The sequence below is a fragment of the Columba livia genome, chromosome 1, assembly GCF_036013475.1.
Source record: "Columba livia isolate bColLiv1 breed racing homer chromosome 1, bColLiv1.pat.W.v2, whole genome shotgun sequence".
NCBI lineage: Eukaryota > Metazoa > Chordata > Aves > Columbiformes > Columbidae > Columba > Columba livia.
The window spans coordinates 175,783,482-175,805,724 of record NC_088602.1 but is presented as its reverse complement, the minus strand read 5'-3'; the positions used below and the strand labels follow the sequence as shown (position 1 = coordinate 175,805,724).

The 22,243-nt window shown below is 41.6% G+C and overlaps 1 protein-coding gene across 1 annotated transcript in view; it reads left to right on the top strand.

Annotated features, from left to right (window-relative positions):
* The first annotated feature begins 2,981 nt into the window (after nt 1–2,981).
* Nucleotides 2,982–22,243, top strand: part of LEMD3 (LEM domain containing 3) — a 49,027-nt gene continuing 29,765 nt past the window's right edge. Inside the window, exon 1 of the mRNA XM_021283946.2 lies at nt 2,982–4,567. Coding sequence (XP_021139621.2) covers nt 3,064–4,567 — 1,504 coding nt within the window. The 5' untranslated portion in view covers nt 2,982–3,063. The remainder of the gene's footprint in view (nt 4,568–22,243) is intronic.

Sequence of the window (22,243 nt, the reverse complement as noted above, 5' to 3'; positions counted from 1 at the left end):
AAAAGCTGGACATGAGCCCACAATGTGCACTTGTGATCCAGAAAGCCGAATGTATCCTGGGTTTCATCAAAAGAAGTGTGGCCAGCAGGTTGAGGGAAGTGATTCTTCCCTTCTGCTCTGGTGAGGCCCAGTGAGGACACTGTGTCCAGCTCTGGAGACCCCAGAATAAGAAGGGCACGGACCTGTTGGAGTAAGTCCAGAGGAGGGCCATGAAGATGATCAGATGGATGGAACACCTCTCCTATGAGGAAAAGCTGAGAGAGTTGGGGTTTTCAGCCTGGAGAGGGCCCCAGGGAGACATTATTGCAGCCTTTCAGTACTTAAAGGGGCATATAACATGAAGATGGACTTCTTAGCAGGGCCTGTTGTGACAGGACAAGGGGTAATGGTTTTAAACTGAAGGAGGGGAGATTTAGACTAGATATGAGGAAGGCATATTTTACAATGAGGGTGGTGAAACACTGGCACAGGTTGCCCAGAGAGGCGGTAGATGCCCCATCTCTGGAAACATTCAAAGTCAGGCTGGACAGGGCTCTGAGCAACCTGATCTAGTTGAAGATGTCCCTATTCATTGCGGTGGGGTTGGACTAGATGACTTTCAAGGTCCCTTCCAACACAACTATTCTCTGATTCTGTGACATTCTGTAAGGTGTGGTTGTTTCTCACTGAGGAGGAGTGGAATATTGGAAGCATTTCTCATGGCAAGTAGGATAACAATCAGCTACTATAGATTGGGAGATAGGTCAGAACAGGTGCATTTATGTTAGCGGTTTAATGTGCAATGAAGTTCACGTCGAGTGTAACCTTCCTTACAGCTGGAATTCGTGCATTGCTCCAATGCACAATACTGCTGTATATGAAACGGTTTCTCTGCCAGGAAAACAAGGAGGAGGTTGTGCACCATGGTGCCATGTAGCGCACGCCTGTAATACAGACGCTTGTCCAGTGCTTCTCAGGCTCAGAAGAGTTGTGTTAAAGGAGGCTTAGATGAACAATAGGACACATTCTGCATTCCCAGACATTGTTGGTCAGAAATGGAGGCTGGGATACAGAAGTTAATCATTACCATTCATCATCATCATCATCATGAAAGATGGCTTCAAGCCACTCTTCTACCTCTGTATACCTGGCGTGATCTTTGGCACATAGCTGCCTCACAGCCATCTGAGCTCCTGCTCTGCGAATGTTCCTCAATAACAAGACTAGCAACTTCAGTTTCGACATTAGCGGGGCACATCCATGCTGCCCTCACTGCAGCAGGTTGTGAGGGGGAATGCACAACTGCTCCTGCAGTGGGATCTTGGTTCTGAACCACTTCTGCACACAGTGTTAGGCGGCCAGTCAGAGGTCAAAATGGAAATGCAGCCTCTTGCATTTATGATGCAATAAGCAGTCCATGGTTTTGTCATTCAGGATTGATGAGTACAGACACGCCGGTCAGAAAAAGATTTTGAAGCCTCCACATGAGGTCTGTCAGTTCTGTGGCCGAAGGGGCAATCCAGAGCACCAGTACACACCTCCTGCTCTGAGAAATGCCAGTATGCCATCTCTTTATATTGGCACAAGCATTGTGACAAGCAGACATTTCTGTATATAGTTACAGTGATAGTTTCAACTGTAGTGTATCTGAAAGACCATCTTTTCCCAGAGAAAAGAGCAAATTAAATCCAATTAAAAACTTACTGAGGGTGGTGCTCAACCACTGCAAGTGAGAATGCACCTTCCCAGAGTGTTCAACCCCTTACACTACATCCATCTCCTCACAGCTGCCTTGTTCTGATGCCGGGCTTCTGAAAGAGGCAAGTTCACCCAGCACACTGCCTTGCCACCTTTGCGAAGGGCGCGATAGTGCACACACAGGCTCTCTGGATTTCTTCAGCCACTGTGAGGCTAAATTCGTAACCTGGAACTGGTGTTAAAAGGGTGTTCGGTCTGACACCTCTCACTGCAGTTTATCCCCAAATTATCTGACATTGAGCTAGCAAATACATTTTACAGAATCACATAATCACAGAATGTTTGGGATTGGAAGGGTCCTTGAAAGATCATCCAGTCCAATCCCCCTGCCGGAGCAGGAACACCTAGATGAGGTTACACAGGAGGGTGTCCAGGTGGGTTTTGAATGTCTCCAGAGCAGGAGACTCCACAACCCCCCTGGGCAGCCTGTTCCAGTGTTCTGTCACCCTCACCATGAAGAAGTTTCTTCTCAAATTTAAATGGAACCCCCTGTGTTGCAGTTTGTATCCATTGCCCCTTGTCCTATTATTGGTTGTCACCAAGAAGAGCCTGGCTCCATGGTCCTGTCACTCACACTTTCTATATTTTATAATATTTATAAACATTAATGGAATCGCCCCTCAGTCTCCTCCAAGCTAAAGAGCCCCAGCTCCGTCAGCCTTTCCTCTTAAGGGAGATGCTCCACCGCCTTAATCATGTTCGTGGCTCCGCGCTGGACTCTCTCAAGCAATTCCCCGTTTTAACGTCTACTTAAAGGCGTGCGTAACAGCGCTTCTGGCCAGGTCTGCCCTTCCAGCTCCAAACCCGACCTCCAACATCCCAGCCGCCTCTGCCTCTCGCACTTGGGACTCCGCCGCCCCCAGGCCCGCGGGCGATACGCACGGCGCGACTCCCCGAACCGCCGGCGAGGCCTCCCGCAGGCTCCGCGCGAGTTGCGGGGTGCCGGCCGTTCGGTGGGGGGGGCTCTCCTCGCCTCTGACCGGCACCCGCCGCAGCGGGATCCCCGCCTCAGGCCCCCGCCCGGCGGCGGAGGGGACTCGTCGGGCCGCCCCCGCACCCGCCGCCGCAGCGCGAGGCGCGGCGCGACCAGCTCCTCCCGCGCCGGCGCCAGCTCCCCGCGCGCCAGCCGTCACCGGGCGGCGGGTTGGGGGAGGGGCCGCCGGCGCCGCGCGGCCCCGCCCCCCCGCCCCCTTCCCCCGTCTGCCCCGGCGGGCGGCACCGCGGGGTGACAGGCAGGTCTAGGCCACAGCCGAGTGCGCACGCGTCAGTTCCGGCGGGGAGCGCGGCGCGTGGGTAGGAAACGCCGCGGCGGCAGGGGATCGGAAAATGGCGACGGCCGCGCAGCTCACGGACGAGGAGCTGTTCTCGGAGCTCAGGCGCTTCGGCTTCTCCCCGGGGCCGGTCACCGAGAGCACCCGGCCCGTCTACCTGAAGAAGCTGAAGAAGCTGCGCGAGGATGAGCGGGCCGGGGCCCGCGGCGGCGCCAACAAGACCCGGAACAGCAACAACAATAACACGGGGGCCGGAGCGGCGCCGGGCGGCGGCGGCGGCCCCGGCCCCGGGCGAGCAGCCCCGGGCGTGGGCGCGCGGCTGGTGGGCGCCGAGCACCCCTACCTCCCCGGGGCTGCCGCCGGGAGCGGCCGGAGCCGCGCAGCACCCCCTGCCGGGGGCGGCAAAGTGCTGCTGGGCTTCAGCTCGGACGAGTCGGATGTGGAAACCAGTCCCCGGAGCCAGGCCGGCGCCAGCGGCAGGAGGGAGCGGGCTTCACCCCTCTTCCGCGGCCCGAGGCCCGCCGCCCCCCACGGCGCCTCCCCCCCGGAGGAGGCGGCCCGGCGGAAGCCCAACGCCTGGTGGGGGGCGGCGGCCAGGAGGCCGGCGGGAGCTCTGGGTGTGCGGGAGCCCGGGGACGGCGAGGAGGACGGGGGAGAGGAGGACGACGAAGAGGAGGAGGAGGAGGAGAGCGAGCAGCAGCAGCGGTGGAAGAACCGGACCGTGAACGGTAACCGGCTCCTCTCCTACGGCGGCAGCAGGGACAAGTACTCTGACTCGGAGGAGGAGGCGAGGTCCAAGCAGCAGGTACCGAAGGAGGAGTCTGCAGTTCGCCGGCCCAGAAGGAGCCTCAGCAAGTCTCCTGCTCCATTCATAACAAGCAAATGCGCTGCAGCCGGTGCTGGCGTGATGGAGACGGGCCAAGAAAGGGCTGGCGGAGGCTGTGGTGCTGGTGTAATCGTAACGAATGACAGGGCGGCGGCGGCGGAGGCGGCTGCTGCCGGGAGTCTAGACAGGGGCAGAAATCAGGAGGAGGCGGCAGGAGGAGGAGGAGGATGCGAAAATCTGGACTCTAGTCCTCCCAGCCCCAGATACCGCATTGGCCTACCAAAAAAATCCCCGACAGTATTGTTGCTGCCACCACCGCTCACGGACGTGGACAGCAGTAAAATCACTGACCCTCCAGGCACCATTAGGAAAGCGACCAATAATCATGTTCTCAGTGGTGCTGCTGGTAGCTATAATGTTGAATCCAGGATCTATTCAGCTACTAACAGCCTTCCCCCGAGTGGAACCACCTCCTCCCTTAGACTCAACCACTCCAATCATACGGGTTCAAATCATACCTACCTGAAAAACACCTACAAGAAGAATCTCTCGGAGCCCGAGGAGGAGCTTCTCCAACAGTTCAAAAGAGAGGAGGTATCCACCACGGGAGGCTTCAGTGCACATTACCTGTCCATGTTCCTCTTAACTGCTGCATGCTTGTTCTTTCTGATACTGGGATTCACATACCTGAGAATGAGAGGTTCTGGAGTAGCTGAGGATGTGGGAGCCAACAGTAAGTATTAGGTGAAGGGTAAGAGCAGTTTCTTTCTGCAACTGGATGTACAACTGTTGATTCACCTTTGTGTGCTCAGACATCCCTTATTGAGCGGTTCTGGGTTCCATCTTTCTATATAGGATGGAGCACAGGGAAATTGTCTTTCCTTAAGTATGTACCTTGAAAGTTGGTGTAATAAGCTTGCAAGACATTTGGGGATAAGTTCAAATCCTGGCATTCCCTGCTCTAATGTGTTGATACATCGTTTTCTACCATGTTTTCTTTGCAAAACAATCGTACGTGTTTTTTCAATAGCAGATGTATGATTACGAGAGAATTGACAAGGTAAAGCTTTATGCTAATCTCAGAGAAGTAGTCATGCACATTTAGATACCTGGGACTCCTGCAGGGCTAAGATTTTACTGTAGTTGTTTGGTAATAAAGCAGCTTGTTTTCATTTATGTGCACTAAGACTTGAAAAGAATGCTAGGTTGAAGTGATGTTAACATGCTGCAGCAAACTTTGTGCAGTGACTGCTGGACCTATTGTGTATTGTTTTCTAATAAGTACTTTTTTTCTAAATTTAGTTGAGAGTATGTTTATACATGCAGTATTCTTGTGCTTTAGTTTGAATTTCAGAGCATTCTTTTATTAATCCTGAGTTACTTGGGAGCCTCTTTAATATGTGAAAGCAACTTCTTGGAATGGGTTTAGACACTACCATTTTCTATTCACAAACCATACGAAAATGGAAACATACCACCTAAGGATGGTGATTCATGCTAATTCAGTTCTTGACTGCTTTGAAATGGACAGTGGAGATTCTAACATCAGAAAGAAAAATGCCCTTGCTGTCTTAATTTCTCATCAAGAGTGATGAAAATCATGCAAAAAGCTAGTTTTAGGACATGAGAGCATTAGAAGGTCCTGGGGACTGGGCGTTTTTCTTGAAATGATTGAGGAAGGCATGCGGAGTGTATATATGTGCCTGTATTTCGTCATAGAGATAGTAGAGGATTTGCATACTGTCGTGTGGGCATGTATATATTAATAGTGCCTTATAAGGAGTGATCCCACAGTTAGATTGGGATCTGCTAGATGGTACAGGGCAGAAATAGCAGTATGGGCAGGCTTGTGTTTGTGTGGTTTGTGTGTTTTTTTGTTTTTTTTCCACTCCCTTTCAAATGTTTTTCATTACATGATTGTAGCAGAATAGTTCTTAATTCTGTTTTGTGCTGCTTGAAGGGGAGAGTAAAGAATTTATTGTTTAGGAAGGACGGTAGCAGCAAGGACTTAAGCAGTTGCAGTGGTTTAATTGCTGTCCATGTGGCTCTTAACTGCTGTTCAGACTGATTTTTTGGCAAGGCAGTGAACATATGCAGGTGTGCTAAAATTAGATATCATATAGTGTGTCTATTGGGAGTACTCGTATTCTGTGGTCGACTTCTGTCCATAACTGCTAGAGACATACATAAACTTTTGTATGTACTGATAAGCAGTGTAATTCTACTAACACGTATTAGATTTTTTTTTTTTCTGGTCTTGAAATCTCATGATCTTTTTAATAGGGAAGAAGGTCTGTCAGCCTACTGGGGTGAACTTCCAAACTGTCAAATTTAGTAGCTGAGTTAAAACTCACCTACCATGCTAATTTTTAAAGCTGAATGTTTCAGCTATGCAGATAGCAATAATACTGTGAAAAGAAATCCACTCTGAACTTTTTGTCTGGGAAGAAAACATTCTTTGAATATGTGAGTTTTCCTACAGACCATGTGTGATCACTGTGTTAAGTGTATTGTTCTTAAAAAGTTAGCCCAGCTGGAACTGATATATGGGGAAAATGGTTCTCTTCTGTGCTTTTGCTTAGGTTAGGCTGCCCCGCCAAAGGTCTGGTATCCCGGTGTTGCTTGATAGTTCAATATAAGCCATCTCCTGGCCTCTTCCTATTTGTTCTTTTTTCAGTGAAACTCCAGAAAGTGAGTTTCCTGGAGAATTGTTCTGGCAGTGGGCTTTGCAACACAACAAATGGGAACAGGGGGAATAGGGCCCACTGGAAGAAGCAAACAGCAGGTTTTGTGGCTAGCTCCTTTGGTAACAACAGGAGCAGGCGCTTTTTTAAGTAATGTGGGAATAAGCAGGGATTTACCTTGCCCATGTGCTCACTAAATTCTTATTTCTCAAATGGCCATATGCAACAAAAATATGGTAGTTCTGTAGAACAGGCAAGAACAGACAAGACAGGCCAATGAAGACTGATTGCTACTGGGAAGGTAAAGAACCCTGTCTTCTATTAGATGCTTCCATAAGCTTAAACATCATCTGAGTGAGTCCTTTGGCTCTGATGCTTGTGTGGGTGTATTGTCTGTTTTCTTTATAGAAGCAGAACTGATTAATACATTTTTATTTTAAAAAGTGGCGTATCTCAAGGAGCAACCTTTTAGTTAGGTGGTTTGACACTGGGGTTTTTTCTGTCTTTTACATGGTCGTAGGTAAGAGATTCTGTTGGCTGAGAGTGATTTGATTGTGAAAAACTCAGTTATTTTCAACTTCAAGCTATTATCATAAAAGGTTTTAGGATTCAGTGGAGTTGCACTATACCCATTTCCGTAATAAACATAGTTACGTAAGAAACAAAAAATGGCTGTTAATTATTTGTGTATTTGGATGGCTTCTTATTTTAACTTTTCACGGAATGGTACACAGTGAGCTTAGTGTTTGTTGCCTTAATTGTTTGTTACCTAAGATGAAATGCAATCAAAATAAAGTGATGTTACATGTGTCACATTGAAAAATGTTTGTCACCAAGTACACCCAATATCAGCACTTACGATATTTGTCAGGCTGTAATCTGAGAACGGTTCTTGTAGTGGGGGAGGCTTATAACTAGGTGTTGAGGTTGAATGTAGGCCGGGTGAAATACAGTTGAGAAATGGGAAGCAGAAAACTTCAGAAGAGGATTGTCACTTAGAGCATGTGTAATGTCCAAATGATTTCTTATTCAGAGCTCTGAAATAGCTATGAAGTGCTTTAGTTTTTCTGCACATGCGGCATAAAATGTTCGAAGACAAATTGGAATGGGGCTATGTCTTCTGTGTCTAACCTACATGTGTTCAGTCACTTAAGGTAAGGTTTTCAGACATATAGCTTTCTAAAAAGCAGATAAATATCTATGGGGCTTTTCCTAAAGCATCTTAAACCAATGAAATTAAACAACTCTTGAAGCTTACGTACAAGACCAACTAATGCATAATCGCATATTATGATTGCTTTCTGTGACAGTGGTGTATGTGAAAGGAAAGATCTCTTTGGGTGTGGTGCTGTTAACCTCATTCATGTGGCGCTTGCCGTAAAGCATGTTTTGCCTGCACCTGCGTTCAAAATACTTTGGAATTTTATCAATTTCTTGCCAAGCCAGACTAGTATTTTGTCAGGAAAGTGATAGAACTGACTTTTGTCTACTTCCTAGGTTTCTTTAAATCTTGAAGAGCTGGGTGTCTCTTCCAACTGTAGTTTTATTTTTTGATGTGATGCTGAGCATCTCAAGTGCCTGCTCCTGGGAGTGAGTTCTCAAGTTATTTTTCATGGAAAATTGATAACAATATCACATCAGTAGATGTTGTTATCAGGTGTGGGTTTCATTCTGAAAGATCAGGGCACCAGTACAGGTGCTGTTTAAGGTTGTAATCTGAAACAGGTTGCATTTAAGCTACTCTCACTGTTTCTGCTCAGGTACTTTACCTGGAGAGTGGTTGATGTAGCAATAAAAATAGCAATTACAACAAAGTAATCTTGAAACTTCCAGGTAGGTCTTGTTTAATATCTTATGCTCTTATTACCAGAGACTTTTGAAAGTGACATCTCTTGCTAGTGATTTTGGTCTTTCTATGATAGGTGTTACAAAACAACTGCTGGGAGGATAATCCTTACTATATTTGCTTCAACTTGTGTTTTTGAAATGCTAATTCAGGGAGACTTAGCAGTTGGGTATATTGCAAGTGGAAGCTTATGCAAATCACAATTCTAAAGTTTAATTCTATGCCATTGATGTTTCTTTGTTTCTTCTAAATCTCTCAGGCATTAAAACTTCTATGAAATTTTATGCAGGGAATTTAATTGTTAAGAAGTTAGACTTGCTTTGTAAAAGACAAGAAGATGACTGTTATGCTCACTGGCCTGCAAATGACTATTAAAGTGCTGTGATATTTCACAGATAACTGTAACAAATCTACTTGCCTTCTAAGACCATGTTCTCAGGAAAGTCTGTCTTCTTGACAGTGTTGACTTTAATGGAAAAAAATTGATTTTGGATAAGAAATATTTGTAGAAGAGAAGTCAGTAAAGGGAGGAAGCAAAACTAAAGGATTTAGAGAGTTCCTGTGTTGTGCGGCTGTTAATGTTGCTTGAGCTTTACAAGTGATGCTCTGACTTGTATTTTATAATATAACAACTTCTTCTATTGACATAGTAGCATATAGCTCTGTTGCATATTCTGTATGTTGCTTTAAACTAGTTAGCAAGTATTTATCTTCTAGGTGATACAAAAGAAAATCCTGAAGTGCATTTTGAAGACTAATCTCTCTTGTAGTGGATCTTGCTTCTGTAGTTTGAGTTTTGGATTAAGATCAGTAGATCAAAAAAATCCCAGGCTGCCTTCATAAGGTAGACAGGCAGAATAGTTAAGTTTCCTTAGGATTCTTGACATAGTCAAGTAATATGGCTAGTCTTCCGTATGGTGTATCAGAAATAACTCTTAAAAATGAGAAACAAATTTGGCCAAGACTTGTACCCAGGAAAGTCCAAATAATTGTTATGTAGGGCAAAATAGTTTATCTTAGCTGACAACTTCAGCTAAGGGTTCATGAACAGCCTATTTACCTTTGCAGCAGATCTGTAGTATAAAGGATAAATATGAAAATTGATCATCAGTATTTGAAACAAAAATGGTACAACTTCAGAATGTCTGTTTTTTAATGAGACAGCAGTGTTTGATACTTCATTCGGAGTATTTAGAACTTAATTGGCATTCATACCTTAAATGTGCTGCTGTTTGCCAGTGTGCACAGAACTTTCCTTATGACTTTAAATACTATTACAATGACATTTTTCACCTTACTATTGCAGGATATGCTTTTTTGTGAAGTAAGTAAAGAGAAATTTGAACAAAAATTACTTACCTGGGGAGCAGGGATGTAGAAGAGCTCACCCAGGATCTGTTTTCACTAGGTATCCAAAACTGATTGAAAGTTTGTACTCCATTACGTAGTGCATGGTAGTTTTCTCAAAAGAAAATTTGGTGTCTGATGTGAGAAAATGAAGGGTGATCTAGGATATAAAAGAAGATATGGTTTCAACTTTTCCTTGTTTATAAAGCTTTGCAGACTAGAATGGCATGGGAAAGCAAAAAGCAAACTTGTGTTCCTTCTACTAAGAACTCTAATAGTGTGTTTCAGTAGCAATGCAGTTTTCTTTCTGCTTAGGACAGATGCATACAGCGATAATGGATGCAGTGGAAGTATTTTAAGGAAGAGCTCACGGTACCCAAGGACTTAAATTTAGCATTGTATGAGCCCTACTTTGCGCTGTTTCATAATCTTTAATTATCCCAGTACGAGAGGAGGATCAGGCCTGCAGTCTTTCTATTCTTGGGGACCAATTGTGTTTCTAAAAAATCATGTGTATTTAACTCCTGTTGACATCTGTTTCATCTGGAAGTAGCAGGTCACAGAACTTTGGCTTGATTGCTTACCCAGCTAAGCTGGCGGGAGTGCTGGAGTCATACCAAACTGATCCCTGTCATGCTTCTAGACTTGTGCTTCAAAAATAGTATGAGCATGTGAACAGACGAGAGCTGCTGTTTGAGAAGGTTGTTTGGTCACTTAACAGAGAAGCTTAGGCAAGTAAAATAAGCAAGTACATCAGATTTTGTTGATGAAAGTGCTGTTCCAATGCCGTGGAGAAGCAGAGTCCATTGTAATCATGAGGCATATATTCCTTACAACTTTAAAGTCCCTGTTGGTATTTGTGTTCTCTGGAAAAATCAGTTGTCTGTTGTGATTTGTGGTAGGTTGAGGGGAGTAAGTTCGGTGCTTAAGGGATTGCGAAATCAAGGTACGTTAAAAAGAAAAAGTGACTTTTCAGAGGACTTGCGTGTTTGCTAAGGACTTCTGTAGTAGTACCTTTATCCTTGCTCATCCTTTCTTGGCTCCTGCTGTTGCTGTTGCTGCTGGTAGGTCCAGGCTTGTGGGCAAAGGTGGTAATGCCTTTGCTGTGATTATAATAAATGAGGATATAGTGTAACTGTCACTGATCAAAGTAACCTTGAAGGCTTTTGTCCACTGAGGAATCCTGATTTAGAGAAGTTTGGTAAAGGGAAGTGTTACTGATAGAAAGAAGCATACTGGTTGATGTGAGGACAGGTGAAAGAGCTGCTGGAGAACTTAAAGCTGATCTTATTTAGACTTCTGTGTGGAAGGTTTGCTGCAACTTAAAACATATGATGTTGGGTCCTGTTGTAAAAAATATTTTTGAACAAAAAACAACTTCCTGAATGAAACTGATGACATGAAGGCTTTACGCTTGATGTCAGTGTGCTGTCCGTCAAAACTGGGGGATAGACAAGCAGACTTGATGTTTTGACTCCATGCAGGTATGGCCTCTTTGGGTAGCTGACTGTTCAGATAAGACACTGCTTTGTTATCTCAATATTTTTACAGTTTTTTGATCCAGGCCAAGCAGTGTTTTGGGTTCACACATTTCTAGTCTGAGGTATTTCTAGCATTCTTTTCTAGAAGCTTTAGGGATTCTGTACAGTTCTGTCTATTCAGTAAGATTCTCAGCCTAGCTGGAAGAATTGGAGACAAATTTAAGTAATGGAGATGGAAACTGGATCAAGTATACTTAGATTACTTGAGCATATCATGGCATGAATAAGAAATTTGTCTTCACCAAGAGGTACTGTTTGTAATTAGGAAAAAAATTGTGTGGCCCCAAAGTGCTGTACTTTGGTTTTGGTGGCTCCTTTTCTCCAGTATCCTTATTGTTGTTGCCTTTTCCCTGCTACTGTGCTGTACTTCCCACAACGCTATTTAGTGCTGTTTTTCTGTTTTCCTGTGTGTCACAGTTTATTGTGGAGGGTGAGAGGGTAAGGAGCAAGAGAATGTGGATGTGTACTAAATGTGAAGCAGGCAAAGATGTTGTGCCTGTTGGGTGCAGTTTGTTGGAGATGTGCTGTTATGTCTGATGTTTTGCAGATGAGTTCTTTTTGCAGAGGAAAGGATAATTTTCTGCTTGCCGAGGGTCATACTGTAACACAGGAATCTTGAATAAAGGTGCTGTTTTAGAGTTTTGCTTTAGGTGCTTTAAATGAACTGAGTGCCAGACTGGATTATATAGAAGGCTGTTTAATGTGGGGAGATGTAGGGAATTAAAAATGAGGTCTAACATTGAATTAAGTGGTATTAAAACTTACTAAGTAGTCTACAAGATCCATTGAATTCTAGTGATATGCTACGTAAGTAAGAAGTCTGTTCATAAATGAAGGATTGTAGACCAGTTTCTAGGCCAGTTTTTCTCTGTGTTAGAGAAGGCCATTTACTTAATTAAAAGTTGGAAGTTGACTTGTTAGAAAATAGTTGTTTTATATACATACTAAGCTTCCTTCATACAACATTTATTAACTTGATTCTTAATACAGGGTTCATATACAGATCAAATCCCCTTAAGCTTTTCTTTATTGAAGAAGTACGAGAGACTCTATACTTGGACTCAGAGCATCTTGGGTAAATGCAACATTGTCTGTCCTTGCCAGGCAGTCAACTGAACAAAACTTTATCACGAGAGGACTGCTGGAATGAGTTGGTTAAATGTAGTAGTGTTCCAAACTTGATTTTAAGGCCACATCTAGATCTTAATTTTCCGTTTCTCCACAGAAAAGTGTTTCTTTGAAAGTCAGTTAAATATCTGAGTTGCTTATTGGAGAAGCCTCAGACTGTTCATTGACTTCAGAACTGCTTGTGTTAGTTTTTAAATATTTTTAATATGCTGGTTATCAAAGCCACTCACCTTAACCATCTATCCCTTCAATACTCGTCATCTCACTATGTAGTTATGCAATAAAACATTTCACAGCACACTCGTTCAGTAATATTTATCCCACTCTCTGCTCAGCATCATCAAGCTGCATGACATGAGCGTCTCATGTCCAGTATTCCTTATTCCTGTATCTCACAGTGCAACTTCATAAAACAATTTTTTCTTTGAACGTGTAGATGTTGTTGGTCATGCGGAACAGAAGTCTAGATAGAACTAATCTGAAACCTGTCAATAGATATTGAGTAATGCAGCATTTACTGTGAATGAGGGGTTTCAAATGTCAAAAGGTTGATGTGTGATTGTTTTTGTTTGTTTTGTTGGTGTTGCCTGAAACAACTTTTTATAGTGGTGTGTGGTTGGTTGGTGGTTTTGTGTTGTGTTTGTTGTGTGTGTGTGGTTTTTTTTTTTTTTTTAGTTCCCCAGATTATTTTCTAGGAAATGGAAATGGTAAAATGTTCATTATGAAATTTTCTGTTCATATCTGACATTGATGTGTATCTAAAAGTTTAGTGGGCTGTTTGTTCTTTTTCAGACAACTGAAGAGGGTATTTGTTAGTTTTGTTGAGTGACAGACACATGAGAGGCTTCTTTCAGGCAATGGCAATCCACAGTCAAACCGAACTATTGGGGAAGGGCCAGTCTGGCAGTCTTGCTTGTGCTGTTTCTCATTCTTGCAAATTCATTGGGAATAGTTTACTGTTATTTTGTAAATAAGAAAATGATTTCTGAAATTCCTTCGTGGGATCTGGAAATGAAGAGGAGAATATGATGTCAGGTTTATCCTAGTATGTTTCTGCATTGATTTCCCCCTGGTATATGATCTAAGGAAGCTTCTGGTATTTCAAGGAAAAAGTCAAAAAGGCTCTTTTTTTGTTTGGATGGTGGTGTTGTTGTTGTGGTTTTGTGTTTTTTTTTTTTTTTTTTTTTTTTTTTTGGTCAAAGGAACTTTATGCTGTCTTGAGGAGACTTTCACTAGCTAAGAAAATGAGGTTAGAGATGCAGATTTCCTTCTGGACAAGGAACTGGTCTCACTACTTATTTTTGGGGTTTGTTTTTTATCTGTAAGCATGAGAAGTACTGTGTATCTGAAAGTAGCTTTGAATAAAGGTGTTCCTAAATCACTGTAGGAAATGGGGAATCTGAGCTGTATCTAAAGGGTATATTTATGTTTGTGTACTTTGCATTTTGTATATAATATAGCAAACACATATACATTTTGATAAAAACTCAATAAAATTGAGTGTTGAGAACATCTGAAAGAGCCATACTATTGTGCTGTCTGTACTGTGTCCTTTGAGCTAGTAGTTTTTAATTTCTCACTGAAAACCAGATATACCAGCCTTCTAAGTACTCCTGAGAGCTCATTCACTCAGAATGGGCAGGTATATATGCACAGTCTGACTTGGTGATCCTAGGTAGTGTATTATGACCAGCAGCTGTTAAGTTTGACTTCCATCAAAGGTGGTACTCCCTGCAGAAATGCTGTAGACTTTTTTTACCTTCTTTACATTGCCACTAATATGTTTGTGTACTTTGGAATTGGACAATGCAGTGGCTAATGCTTTTTTTTATTTATAGCGTTAAATACTATGTTTTTCTTGACATTCAACCAAAGGTGCTGCTTATGAGCTAAGAACAGAAACCTGCAGGTTGAGTACAAGTGCATACAAAGTAGGGAAAGAAAAAAAACAATGGGATGTTAAATCCAGACTTCTTTTATTCTGCTGAATGGGATGTGTGGTATTATAAGTCATTCCTTTGGAGGGAGGGCAAACTGTGGAGGGAAATCACATGAAAGCAAGCAGCAGCCTTGGGAAGGAGCTGTCCTGGTGATCCGAGGACCAAAGGCTAAATAGGGTCTGCCTGTCCTGTCTGTGGTGGAATGAATTAGCATGTGATAATCGTTGTCATTCAGGAGATGGGAACATATTGAGCTTCTTACACAAATGTTGACATGAGACTAGTAGATACATGGCCAGCTGTGCTTCATTAAGCAGGAGATAAATGGTTTGAGGAAGGGAGAGTTAAGAACTTGTTTTGTAAACTTTGTTTTATAGTTTAAGCACCTACCTTTGTACTCTTGTGTAGTGACTTGCTTACTACAGCATTCTCATATATCTACAAAGAGGGAATGGTGTGTTAAGATTTTATTGTCCCCAGTGTTTGAGATCTCAGTAAGAGTCATGTCTTCCTTTCCATTCTTTTTTTTTCCCTATTTCTGTATGACAGATGAGTTTCTTGCTAAGATAGGTTCTTTCTCCTCTCTAGATCCACCTGGCTCAAAAGTGCATACAGTACTTTTAGAAGATTGATCAATTTAATCCATGAGCTGGTGACATGATCCTTTAACTAATAGGCGTAACCTTTTTAATTAATAAACAATTATAATAACAATATTTGAAGCCTTAATTCAAGCAGCCTCTTCAGCTGAGTGTGGGAGCTAATGGCAGGGCATATATGTAAGGACAATGGTGACGTGTGACTGTGTGGTAGTCCAGTTGTTCCCTTCAAATAATATTTTTTTTTAATTTGAGCCAGTCAGTATGTGCTATCAAACAAGTGCAGCCTGTATGGTAGGCAGCCTGGAAGGTTAGCCAATCCTTCAGAGTCGTGGTTCAGCTGAGTAAAAATGGGAGCTATTGAATATTGCCTTTTTTTATTAATTTCCAGTCACATGGTGCTTTGTGTTGAATTACTGCCGAGCTCATCCTGGTTTTGAGCTCTGCAGACTTCTGCTGTACGTCGTGAGTAGTTTTCCTTCTCTTCTAGCTAACGTAGATACTTCTGATGAGCTGGCTGCTGCTTTGTCTGTGAAGGCTCGTGTTTGTCATGACAGACCTGCTAGCTGCTACCTCTGCATGTCCTGTGTAGAGTAAGCTCTTCTTTCTCCCTAGCATACACCAGTGCACCTATTTGCAGAGTTTTACTACTGCGTTTAAGCTTTGTATGGATCATTGTTCAGCAGTTCTGCTGCTCTTACTGCAGCGATCAGTGATAAGCCAATGTGTGCTGAATGGTTAAAAGGACAGGCACAGTAGAACCTCAGTTTTAAATATGAAAAATCCCTGTGTGATTTTTTTTTTTAATGTATTTGTTCTTGTAAATGAGAAGTTTCTTAAGAGTTTTCCTGGCAGTGTTCTCCATTTGAGTGTTATCTTTGTATGCTGTAAAGTGTTCATACTATTATAGTATATTACTAATACTTTGTATTTGAAGTCTTTGTGAAAGAAGAGGTTATAACTGGATATTTTTACATTGGAAACTCTTCAAGACAGGAATCCTTCCTGCTTGTATGAGATCACAGGCATGTGTCTGTCCAGACTGGGCCCCTTGGCAGAGTGACAGATTTAGTATTTAATTGCAGATTCCCATTGATTCTTAAATAGTAACACTTGCCTTGAGGTTTGCTTTCCATCTTGAACTTTGGGGTTTGAGAAAAGCAGATCACTTCCCAATGTAATATTGAGCTGCTTGCGCTGCTGTGTTTAAAGGTAGAGTTTCCCCTGCTTCTGAATGTCTTGATTTTCTTCTCATTTGTGTTCAGTTATCAAAATCATAGGGTGGTGTTTTTTTTTACCTTATAAAGACTAAGGAGTTAAAAATATTTGGGAAGGAGCATAGAAGAAGGAAGAAGGCCTATTTCAGAAGCCTATTCCAATTCTCTTACAAGTGAGGTTATTCTCTACCCATCGTGAAATGCTGGCAGATGTCTGAAGTCTAATATTCCTCCTGATAATTGTTTGCAACTGTTGATAAAAGTTGTTCTAGTGTATTTGTTTCTTCTTCCTATACTAACACTAACCTATAATGGAGACTGTGCAAAGAATCTAGTATAACCTAATTTTTACAGTGCATAGCAAATGCACTTCTCTTGAGCTATTTTTTCCTCATAGAGTAGACTATTTCTTCATGGAAACATAATATGCTTTGTAATATAATGTAAAAGAGTATGCATGCAAATTCCATTGCTATAAAACATATACTAGTAGAAATAAAACTGAAGAGGAGGATAATTTGTTGTAAAAATCACTTTAGCATTCCACAAATGTGCTCTTTCTTAAGTTTGCTCTAGTACTGAGTATGTACTCTTCATTGAGATTAATGTATGCATAGAAGAGAGAATTTAGGGTGGAAACCAGTTTCTCATGAGTTGTCTGGAGTGTTTGGTGACTTGCACTTAAAATTTCTGATACATCTTCCCAGCCCTTCCCACCTCCCCCTCCTGCCTCACTGAGTTAGGCCTATGAAATACCACCCGAGTTTCTTCTGTCCAAATTTCTGATCTGTGTATGGAACTGGGGACTTAAAATGCAGTAATATTTTCTTGCTGATAGTGGTGTTCTGAAATTTGTTCTGTTTCTTGATGTCACAGCATTGGTTCTTCTTTGGACTAATTTACTAGTTCCTTCATCTGTTGCACACAGTTATTTTCACAGTGTCGTCTTATAGTAAAAGTGCCCTTCCGTGCTTGCTTCATACACACAGGCAGGTGGCACATTCTTCCTTTTGAAACAAACTGTCTGTACTGTAGGTCTCTGGGTTTTCTGTGGGTGAGTTTGTTGTAGGTTTTGTTTGTTTGCTTTTCCTGAGTCTTGCTATGCTTGCTGGTGATATTTGGGAAACAGGAGACCTGAAAGAAAGCAAACCAGGCTCTTTGTTAATATTTGCAAGTGTTAGTCTGAGGTATCAACTCTATTTGAAATGGGTGCTTCAGTAGGGTGGATTCTAGCTGACAGCAGTATTCATGGAGTGAATGTGGCAATAAAGTAGTGAAAACTTCCTCTAAAGTCAGCTCTGATGTCTCGGCAACTGTTTCAGTTCTGAATTTTTTTTTTAAAGTTTTTTTTGCTTAGAAAAGGTGACATTCTTACGAACTGGCTTACAGCCAACTATTGTTTCAGTTTGGCAGTGCTGGGATAGCTACAGGCACTACACAGGTTAAAATATATTACTTTAATCTTTTAAGCACAAAACTTGTGATTTGTAGGTTTTCAATCATTAATACCAGTACTAGAATGAAACTACTATTTTTTCCATAGCGAAACTGAATAATCTGGTGAGAAGCTCTCTCAAAACACTAGTCTCTATTCTTAAATAAGGACCAAATTGACATGACTGTCAAGAGCATCTTAAAACATTCAGGTCTCTTCTAAACAGTGTTTAAATAGGCAGGAGTAGATTTCAGTGTTTCTAGAAGAGGTGATACAGCTAAAATATGGAGAGTTTTTTTTTAAGAAGCAGTGAAGACCTCTAAAGAGAAATTCTGGTATTTCCCACCCATTTACCGAAAATAATGAAGACTATATTCAGGGCTGATAGAAAATGTAACTGAACTGAAATGTCTATCACAAATATGATAGTTTTAGTTCTTTTAGAGGAGGGTTTTGTGGGGGTTTTTTGTTTTGTTTTTTATTAAGTGGTTATGAAATAGTTTGGTTATATCATCTACTTGTATATCACCTATTCACAAACAGAATGAATTCAAGTGATATTGGGGAAAAACTATCAATAAAAGCTCTCTAAACTGTGGCAATTAAAAAAAAAAAACTGACTGGAAAGATTCAGCTGGTTTTGGAATTCCTGTGGCAGATTGTGCTGCTGTTCAAAATTGGCATGGCCAAGGACTATTCAAACTGTAATGGTGTACTGATTTAGAAATAGAAAAACTTTTTCCAAAGCACACAAAGATCTGTAGTGAAGGGCTTACACAGCTTGATGTATGACTTGTGGTCTTAATGTCAAAGCACAGAGATTTAGCCTACTGATTGAAAGTGGTTTCTTCCTGAATTAGTGCAATCTGGAGGTGGAGGCCATGCAAAACTGTTCATTGGTTTTGAGCATTGAGTAATTACAGTGAGGAAAATAAAGGCAGGATTATTTTATTGAAGCTGTTTGAAAGGTGGAGTTCTGGAAGAACTTATTTCCTGTAGTAACTTGTTTGGGGAGCTTTAAGAGACAATGTTTTAAAATTGTCCTTGACATGTATGCAGGATGTCACTGAGTGGAATTAGTACTTGATCTCAAACTTATTGATAAAAGTTACATATGTTAGTTGATGTTGAAAGTACTTGGATTGTAAAATTCTTGAGAACTTGTTTCCAAGGTCATGTAGAAAAAGGCTGATCTAAAGGCCCATTTTAGATAGCAGTCCTTCCAGTATTGTTGCTTCCTCTGTTAGCAATAGATTATCCAGCTAATGTTGTGTTCTGTGGGAGTTGTTTTTTTGTGTGTGTTTGGTGTGATGTGTCGGGTTTTTTTAAGAAAAAAAAATTAATGGAAAACATTAGTTTGTCTACTTACTGAACACACCTTTACAGGACAAATTTTGGAAAAAATACTGCAGCTGTTTTGGGATTAGTCTGCTTGTGTCGTGGTGGGTGGGGAGGAGAAAAGTACTTTGCTATTTGCAGGAAGGAACATTCGTTCTTCTGCAGAAGTCACTAGCTTGGAAGCGTGTGGTGCAGCATGCAGTCTCTGAATCCTTGTGTGGATGGTATTTGGCACTTTTGGTATCATCACATTGAGAAGTGAAAAGCTTACAGGGTAGTTGAGATCATTCTTGTTTCTGCAGCTATGGCTCCTTAAGGTTCTATTGAAAGTTACTTTTTTAGTTGTAAAATCAAATGTTCTGTACATTCAGAAACAAATTATGGCATTACAATAATCCTGTAAAAAATGTTAGTTTAATATGCAGTAATACTCAAGAAGGAAACATGGTAGGTTTTTCTATTTTTTTAGGAAGGGAATTGAGAACAAATTATATTTCAGAGGATATATTTGAGAATGTCAGTATGGCACTTATAATTCCTGGTGTTCCTTTATGTGTCCAACTCTGATCCCTAGTCTCAGAAAGGACATAGCAGAGCTGCAAAAAGGTTCGGAGAGTATAAAATGATCAAAAGCACAGTATTGCTTTCATAGCAAGGAGGAATAGGACTCTTAAGTGCGGAGGAGTGAGGACCGAGGGAAAGACTGAGGAATGAAGTAAAGGCATGAGTATTATGGAGAGAGTGAGTAGGGTCTGATTACTCACTGTCTCCTCTAATACAAGGAGGAGTTTCTCAAGTTAACAAGTGACAAGCTCAGAGTAAGCAGAGAAACTGGTTTTTCACACATGCGCATTTAAGTTGTGGAAGTCTTTGTGACCATAAGTTGCTGAAGCTAAAAGCTTGCTTGGGGTTAATATGAGGCTAGACAAATTGGTAGGGGAAAAATACATTGGAGGTGATCATTTAGGAAGAGAAGTAGCTGAAGTAGCCAGCCACTTATGTCACAGAAAGCTTCTGGGAGAACATTCTGTTGAAGTAGCTGCATATACTTCACATTTTTCTGCTCTGGCACTCATTTTTGTCACTGTTCTCTTGATTTCTGCCCTCCAGTTAGGGACAGGTATCTCTGAAAAGAGTAAAACTTGCTACTGCTGGAGGTAGAATTCTGAGCTAGTTGAATCCCTGGCTTGTCTCAGTGTGACTGCTTCTTCGTACTACAATTTTGATGTTATCTGTTGAAGTGCACTGAATACTGAAACTGCAGGAATGATAACACTGTTCAGGACAAGGCATGATGGCATCTAGGAGATAGCTGTAGTGGACGGATTAGCTACTTTTTGGCATCCTAATTCAGGGACCAGAAGGTACCCAGAATACTTGATTTTTGTAGTGATGGAGTTAGCTTATGCCCTAAGCAAAGGTATTTTTATTTGTTCATGTCTTCTTACCAGGTATGACAGCCTTGAAGATAGGTCAGTCTTTGGAACTTGTCCCATTAAGGCTCTGTAAAAGCTGACTTGTGCATTCATGAACGTCTGCAATTAGGCTGCCACTTCATGTCTGTTAAAGCATGTTTTGGAAAAGAGGAGCTCCTGTGCTCCCTGTTTGTCTTACGGAAGAAAAAGTGACCCTTCTAAATATTGTGTCTGTCTGCAGTTGTTACCAATGTATTAGGGAGGAAAATGGAGGCTGGCGTGGTGAGTGGTTTTATTGTTGCTTTAAAGATGAAAGCTTCTGTATTTTAGTGAAAATTAACCTTGTATATTGACACTGACTGCACTTGTTTTCCTAAAATTGAGCGTATCTGTGATGACGTGGTGTGCGCATTTGTGTTGACAGCTTTGGCTGGAATGCTTTGGAGCTGTGCGGTGACCCTTACCTTTGTTGGTAACTTTTTGTTATTTGAGACTGACCAGTTCTGCCATTGTGAGGAATTCTAGTAGTCTGTAAGTCATCGTTTACAGCTTGTCCTAACAGTAATATGTGTAAATTAGTTCTTTCTAAGGGTCATTAGTAGTTGTTTCAATTAATCAGAACACTATTTGTATGTTGCTTTGATTTCTTTTGCAGGTTTTTGGTGATCTTATTGTCTTGTTCTTGATTAACTAGCATTTAAATAAGATCACTTCTTAAAAAAATAAATCTTAAGAATAACATATGTCTTCTTGTTCTGAAGTCAAATTTCATGTGAAGATGATGTCCCTTAGTGTGGATACTTTTTGTTTCCTCCATGTCTGGCCAAAGAGTACTCCTAGACCTTGCCAGGAATAAAGCTCTTCTCACAAGGTACCAAACTTTCAAGCAGAATGTTTAGCTATTACAGTGTTTTGGGAGAGCTGGTATGTTTCCCTTTGTCAAATTTTTAAGGCTTTTCTTCTGTAAAAATGCTCTTGCTCTTTTATCCTGCAACTAGTATTGCCATGTGGCCAGGTAAAGCCACCATGCTGCTGTCTGGGGAGTTCTGCTGGATAATGAGATTGCCATGTTCCGGTAGTTTGTTGTATCCCTCATTTTTTGAGGGCAGTGGAAGTGGTTGGCTAACTTGGAGAGAAGAACCCCTAGGACAACAGTCAGGAGATTACCGTTTTAGAAAATTATCCTGCAATTTTTAGCTTTTAGTGTAAGTAGATGACAGTTTTTCTTTGAAGCTCATGAAAGTGTGAGCTTGAAGGGTAGACCGCTTTCAAGGCTGGTGGTTGTTGCTGTCTTGAACCTTTTTTGAGGAGGAGACTTGCAAGTATGATATTATCACATAGGAAACTCTTCTATTAGTAATTATTAAATTAATGCTTAGTTTGGTAGAAGAACTTGTTGGTCTCAAAACTATACTGTTACATTTTAAGAACTGTCAGAAAACTTTTGAACTAATAATGTTAACGTAGTATATGGAAATACTTAAGACATGTTGGCATAGAAGAAAACTTTACATCCGTGGCTGGAGCAAGTAGGAGGATTTGGTAAGAACTTAGATCCTGGACAAAAGAAAGAAGGGTGGATTCAAAACAGGAATTACTGAAGTAGTTAAGGAGTGGCCTTATTAACTTGAGTTAATCGAGGTTATGTGGTAAGTAGATGCAGATTGATTAAGAGTTGTTAATTGCATACACAGGTGATAAATTGCTGTAGTTGCATTTAGCTTAGTTGCCTCTTAAGATGTCAGGCATCCTGAACTATATTAACATCTTACATAAAAAGTATCTCACTTATTGGTTAACTTGCCATAAAATCACTAACTTCAGAGGGATTTCATGGAAATCCTATAATGGTAGTTAATGAATTACAAGGATTAAGTTTTTATGATAGATAATTTTGGAGAGAGAGTCCATCTTTTCTG